The 7,441-nt window shown below is 34.8% G+C and overlaps 1 protein-coding gene across 1 annotated transcript in view; it reads right to left on the bottom strand.

Annotated features, from left to right (window-relative positions):
* Positions 1–27: 27 nt before the first annotated feature.
* The window catches only part of prox1a (prospero homeobox 1a), a 144,371-nt gene continuing 136,957 nt past the window's right edge, over positions 28–7,441 (bottom strand). Inside the window, exon 5 of the mRNA XM_020527572.2 lies at positions 28–5,504. Within this exon, the coding sequence (XP_020383161.1) occupies positions 5,319–5,504 (186 nt within the window). The 3' untranslated portion in view covers positions 28–5,318. The remainder of the gene's footprint in view (positions 5,505–7,441) is intronic.

Here is a 7,441-nt window from a genome sequence, read left to right as displayed (position 1 = left end):
AAACACATCATATGAAATATTGCTTCTATACTACTTTTTATAATCTATGAAAACACAAAATCTGCACCACGGTTACAAAAAATTGGCTTCTACAAGATTTCCCAAACTTGAATGCTGAGCAAACAGTCGAAGAGGAAAAAATAATTTGCTTTATCAAACTGTTCTAAAAATTCTCTTCTTCAAAAATTTTTCCAGCTGTTTATTTTTTATAAAGATACAATATGTGCATAGCTATTACCATCATGGTAAACTGCAGGAAATAAAATCTGGCATTTATTGCAGTGGGTTATGAATAAAAAGGAAATCCTCAAGAATCCCAAAAGAAATGTTCAGCCACAGAAGGCACAAGAACAATTGTATATGTGGGAAATTGGTAAATTGAAGGTGTGTGTATCCTTCAAGCTGGTGCATTTAAGATCTAGGCACAGGATTTCACCTCAAGTTAATAAGCAATGTTAAATTTCTATTAGTAATAAGAGTACAGAAAATGGGAATTAATTTACAGATATAGCATCCATCATTAGCTCATATTAAACTATATAAATTTCCACTCTAAAACATCTGACCTCCTGCCTCTTCTAGCTGTTACATCATGAATACGAAAAGTGTATGCCAGTATAATGACAGAAAACCTTGTGAAGCAATTGTGATAATCTCAGGTTGGTAAGGAAAAATGTAGCTGGAGGCACAAAGGCATTATGGCTCTCATAAAAGCATTCCAGTTCAAATAAAATTTCCAGAAACATTCTTTATATACTGCACAAAAAGAAATTAGTTTAAATGGAATTACAATTAGACTGTTGAACGCGTCTTTATTAAAATCATATTACAAAACTCTCCTATTAGACCAGAGGTGTAATAATTACAGAATAGAGTACTGAAATTCTTTAGAATCCAATTGTTTTACTTTTTTTTTTACAAAATGCCAGGATATATGATAAACTTAGCAATCTTGTGCACAATTTAATTATTTGACAAATCTTACAAACATTATCCTCTAATCTCCAAACAATTAAACAAGGTAGTAAGACCCTTTATTCTGTTTATGATAATCATTCTCACTCTAATTGAGACCACATTGTCATGTCAGCACAGAACGGTTAGCTTGTATTCTTCAAGGTCAGTCCTATAATAGGACCACCAATATTCATGACTAATTTCATTAGACAAGTTTGATTTCAAATTTCATAGTCACAACATGTCAGTACTAATTGAGACTGAGTGACTGGTACATAGTTCTGTCAGGCAGGGCTGAGAAAGAGTGTAGAACACAACCAAAATAAAACATTCAGCACTTTGGGGCATACCAAAACTAAAAGAAAGACTTGCTTTAGATGCATAGTAAATACATTGGCACTCTATTGCTATTGTCTGCATTGCCTAAAGTCTGCAGATACTGCAAGTGCTTCATAATACCGATAGGGCATTGCAGGCATTGTGCTGTTATTTTGAAGTCAGCAGGATTTAAGGCTAAGTGCTGACATTAATTGCTTCCCTGCATTTCTATCCATCAACTACACATACAACTAGTTAAACTGTAGCACTGGGGGACAAAATCTCAAATTTTACTCCTTATAGTTTTTAAATTTTAAATTTGGAAAATGTGTTAAATGTTTGCATATTCTAGACTTTAAGTGCTCTCCTCATCTTCAGAGAACTCCATGTTTCAGATTGAATTGAATCATGAAAATATTACATAACCAAAAACACAATTTGTACTTCGATGGTGCTCAAATTATTACATTGATGCTGGGTCTCTCAATACTAATTATCTGCTGCTTATGGTGGAAGATTGACAGTATATAATTCCAATAATATTTTTAACCCTTTCATTGGCTCAGTGTTTATGCTGTTGTACATGTCATTTTCCTTGACGAATTATAATTTTATAATGTCTTAGGCAATCAGCAACACCTCTGTGTAAAAGAAATCAAAAATAATGAATTTCACTAATGCTCTAGTGCTACATCATTATCAAATGAATGATTAATTCACTCTATTGTACCATATTATCCCCTCAGCTTCTAACAAATGCTAAACTTTTACTATATAAATCAGATTTTAATCCTCATTATTCATCTACTCAAAATAAAGTAGCTTTTGAAGCAATGTAATCCTTACCTAAAAGAAATATTAAAAATTACAAAAGTGGGATTACTTCATTTTAAAGGCTGAAATTGTACTATGTTTTCAAACATGTTCTGTATAGTGTTGATGTGTTTGAACACTCTGTGGAGCAACTAAGATTGGTAATACTGAAATCCAAACACAAGGTTCTAGAGCCTGAACAGTTTTTATACTCAGTTATATTTAACTCAGCCTTAATGTATTCAGATTCTACTGGAATTAAATTTTGTAGTCCTGCAAATTTGTCCAATTTTAATCTGGAATACTCTGCAGATGCTTGCCATGAAACTACAGTCCTGCAGATGTCATTTAACCAACATATCCATACAATAAAAACTGAATTCAATATTGCTGAATTACATACTGAATTCATGTCTGATTTATGTAAAAGAGGAAAAATAACACAGGAATCCTAAATTTAGCTTTGTACTATCCTGCAGTAGTTTTAACACAATACTAAATATAGACGAATGCCACTGAAAGGATTAAAACAATTATGGATGTATCATAAAGTGACAAGGTCATTTTGCAAAGAAGAGTCAGGTGGTGACCAATTGTGATGAATAGCTTAGAACAGTCTAAGCCATTCTAACTAACTGTACTTCAGTTTGGTATTGTCCAAGGCAGTGCACCGGGAACCTACTGGAATCTCTTCCAATAATGCTAATAATTGAACTTGGTTACAATGCAGTATCAGCTTTTCTGCAGCCTGTAAATTGTTGAGTGAATCACTGCTTAAAATCAGGAATTTCCAGCTTGCACTCCAGAAACTCCTGATGACATAATCCATTTAACACCTGGTTGTGTAGATTAATTTCCCAAATAGACAAAAAAAATCTGTGTCAGACCATAAAACAGAAAGTATGACATTAATTACTTTTAACATACGCAGGTACCGGAACAAATCCATTTTTACCCTGCGGTTGCGGGGATCTAACATTATAAACAAATGATCAGCATAAATGTACTATATAAACGACTGGATTGTGAGAGATGAGAAGTTGAAAAATCTAAACACATTTCAAAAAGGTGCAATAATTATGCCAATCCTTTTAGAATAGGATGTCATAAAGTGTGTTTTCGGAAAGTGCACACTTGCATGCTTCATCATTCTGTCAGAAACTGCAATTAAAAGGCAGAGTGGCTATATTCAAATCCAGTTATAATACTTCATTACATCTCAGTATAGTCATTCTAAAATACCTTGTGAACATGTTGGCTGGTGGATCTGATTGATTCAAAATGTATGCGATCAAAATGGATTGGTTTAACGTCAAATGAACTGGCACAGATACAGGTATAGATCACAATGTCATATATAGAAACTTGCTCTCAGTAGTAATTACGTTGGCAAATAAAATAAACACACTATTACTAAAGTTCACGCTCCGATAACAATTAAATCAGGCTAATGAGGGCATTTGCAGTACGACTGCGTAAATATGTATATATATATATTATATAAATTTTAAAGATTGTACACAGTTCAGCATGTTCTCTTCATCTAGTGACTCAAGACGCTTACAGCAGTCATTACCAACATAAAAACCAAATGCTTCGGAAGATAATGGGATGAGGGAGAGAAATCTTGCTGTTTATGAAGTGGCATCAAATCAGATTTAATAATATAGATGTCCTTGCAAATAATTTAAAACAGAATGTAATTTTTTTTATATAGTTGCAGTTAACAGAAATCAGATTAAATCTGGTCACAGCCTCAAATTCCCTGTGGTGAGCAATTTAGTTTAAAACTGATTCTAACAGTATGGCATGTTTATGCACATGCGATTTCCCATGTCAACAGAATGGTTGCACACTATGTACAGGCAATCATTTTCACAAATAATCTGTATTCTAATTACAATAACGCACTCAACAGTACTCTTGTAATGATTTGCACTTTAAAGCACATTTGTTTTTTGCATTTGAGATTTTTTCTTTTGTACCTGAATGGATTTCCCCTATTTTGAACAATGACAATCTGATGTTTTTTCATCATTTCAAGTGATAAGCTGACACATTCTCATTAGTTCAATTAAATTTTCAAGTTCCTTTTCTTTAGTGATGCTATGCAATGCAAACCGTTACATTAGTATTACTTTAAGCAGCAGAGCCACAAAAAAAGTCTTCAATAAAGTTCACAGCACATCAGTTGGTTTGAAAATCTGTCAGCTTACAGTACATTGCTTCAGTAAATAAAAGTGATCTTAATGCAGCACATTAGCAACTCCAAATCTCAGCTATAGGTTCAATGCAAGCTGCTGCTAATGAACAGCAGGTTGACTGGACAGCTCTGTTTTGAATAGAAGCATATATGAGTTTTTATGTTTTATCAGAATTTAGTAGAAACTAACTGAAATTGTTTATTTTCCTCATGCAAGCTGGAGAGTTGAACCTACTTCTGGTGATTTGGCCAGCCATGAAATTTTGCAAATTAATTTGGAATCATTAGAAGTGAACAAACACCTGATTCTCAGTTACTGCAGGAAAACACAACTGTTGGGTGAAGAAGTAATGAATCTGGGCAGAAAAGAATAATTTTAGTGGGACAACAATAGCTGACTGTAATATGGGGATCAGTACAACATGACCAATGTCAGCTAGAGACAGCAGAATCAAACATTTGTAAGGTGATGGTTATGTAGATTAAAAATGACATTGGGTAAGCTGTGACTATATGGTGCATTCTAGTATGGGGGCAAAGATCAATTGTTTTCATGCCTGAGATCAAAACAACAGCAGGCTTAGTCTTCACTTATAATGATATAGCTAGGTGAAACCTCCTAGTGTGTAGTGTTGTATCCCATGACAGCTACTTTATTGTCCAAATGATGTCATAGTTATTTGCCATTTGCCACAAGTAATCATTAATAAATCCTTCTGTCTGACAGAGCAGATTACTTTAGGTGTAATACCCTATGTTGAAATAAAAAAAATTAAAAGTACACTCTCACACTTTAGTTTTTCCTTCAATAAATCAAATCTAATCTAATCTTTGAAACAGAAGGGTTCAGGTATCAGTTTTAGTGGGTTCAAGGCTGTGGTGAATAATCTTCTTACAAGGTCAATTGTAAAAGGGTAAAACATTAGGGAAAATTAACAAATCAGAGCTGAGAAAAGGAATACAAGGATGGACATCAGAACAGAAGGGGTACATTACATCTGATACATTCAAATGGCTCTCAGCATCTTTACTCATGTAGTAGCTCTTGTAGGCAGTTTGGAGATTTGAAAACCTCTGGGACTTCGCTGTCCAGCTTGCAAATGACCTTGTAGATGGCCTTCTTCCAGGAAGGATCAACGTCTTTGCCTGCAACAATGGCATTGAAAAACTCTCGTAATGTGATCTGAGCCACTTCCAAGAACCTCTCCGGAACCTGCTGATACAGAAGGAGACAATGACATTAGTAGAGTTTTCAATTTCAAACCAAAGGCTCTGATTCATTAAAAGGGGAGGGGAAGAAGGTTGAGCTTTCACCAATCTCCCCGAGGTCTGTAAGCAGCTCTGTGCACACAGCCTCTATATATGGCAAAGTTAACAGTTTCCAGTTTATTCCAGGAAGTCTATTTCTAGAAAGATGATCTTTACACTTTATCCTCTTTCATTCCAGCAATCAGACTTATGTAGCTTTCAACATTTTCAATAATTTTATTTTTGATGCACGGGAGAAGCCGTTTCACAATTTCCAGCCAAGAGGTCAACAATCTGGCTGGACAATTTAGTAACGAGAGAAGAGTGTAAAGGCAATTACCTTTAGAAGCTGATTTAATTCAGTACACAACTCTACAACAATATTTTCCACATATTTAACATAATATTTTGGAATAAGTTATGAACTAAGGAGACCTGTAATTTCATGGATGCAATTGTGTTCATAATAAAGCCTCAAGATATCATTTTACCTTCACGTGAAGTGACATGGCAAATATTAACATTTTCACTTTAATGTACTTGCAGTATATTGGCCAGCTTCAACAGCAGCAACAATAGCACCAAAACTGCCAATGTTTGTCTTCAGTCCTCCTCTGAAACCCACAGCAACTTCTGGAGGTTGCATACTGGAGTTAAATGAAAAAGTCCAGAGGTTGCTGTCAGTCATTCTAGTCCTCTCCAGTGCTTAAATCTCCCCAGACTATAATCAGTAAAGAATCATTGAACTAATGAAAACCTGCACACTAAAGCTGTAATACTGCTGTTACATTTTCCCCAATAAGTTACCCCTTGTTATTGAAACATACGAATTAATAGATCATTAAAATTATCTTTCAGATTATCTTTTCCTTCCTGAAAACTAACCTCAAGCTTATAAGCTGGATCCCCATACATGGGCAACAAACAATATTGGACAGACCCAAAAAGATCCTTCCTCTGTCATCAAGCAATTTCAACAATTGAGGAGAACAGAGTCAAATGTCTTCAGGACAAGTGAGTGCAGCACAGAGACAATACCTCCATCCATCCCTTCAACATTACCCACTGCCAATGTCACATGTTAAGTCAATATAAGTTGAGATTTGGTCAGATGTCACACACGAGATAACAACATCAACCCAAATTGTAAACCAGTCCTTTTCTTTATTTTTTGGCTGAAAATTCACTGTCAAAGCAACTGGTGAAGAATCTCTCTAGCCCTGGACAGCTAATTTTATATCTGTGTAATGACACTTTTTAAAAAATTTTTGTTAAGACATCAAGTTTATTACTTTAAAACCAATTCTAAAATTTCAGCTTCTTGTGGGTTTATCCCAATTCAGTATTATTCTCTATAAAATGGGTTAAAAATGAAGGATAAACAGCATATTTTGTTTCCTACTTTGCTACCTGTGAGGATGTTTCAATGTGATTGGCTGCTTATGCTGCTGGGTTACAACAATGTTGATGGGTGCCTGGAAATCCCCTTGGTCTGACACTAGATTGAAACTAATGTTAGGAAAGGAGAAGCAAAGCCACACAGATTGCTGGGTCTTTTGCTCAGTTTTTATCAAGGTCAGTACCATCTCATCACAGTTGACCACAGAATACAAACTATTAAGATCAACATACAATCCAGGGATAGAAATTTCCTTTAATGATATTATTTGGATTTTGCAACCATTCACCCCAGTTAGTCTTCAAGCCTTGATACCTGTACATTCAGCAAACTGCAATGTTCACTCTGACAATACTTTACAAATAAATCAGTTTACATTACTTGGAATGACAGTAAAGTATCAGTTTGTTGAAAATCAATGAATTGGATTTTCTTTTTGTGATGTGGATCCCACCCCCAACAGTTTGCAAAAACCATTGGGAATGCCATACCACGGGAATGGT

The sequence above is a fragment of the Rhincodon typus genome, chromosome 9 (assembly GCF_021869965.1).
Source record: "Rhincodon typus isolate 14 chromosome 9, sRhiTyp1.1, whole genome shotgun sequence".
NCBI classification, from domain to species: Eukaryota; Metazoa; Chordata; class Chondrichthyes; order Orectolobiformes; family Rhincodontidae; genus Rhincodon; species Rhincodon typus.
Note: the sequence above shows the minus strand (reverse complement) of the source record. Positions and strands in the feature narration are given on the sequence as shown.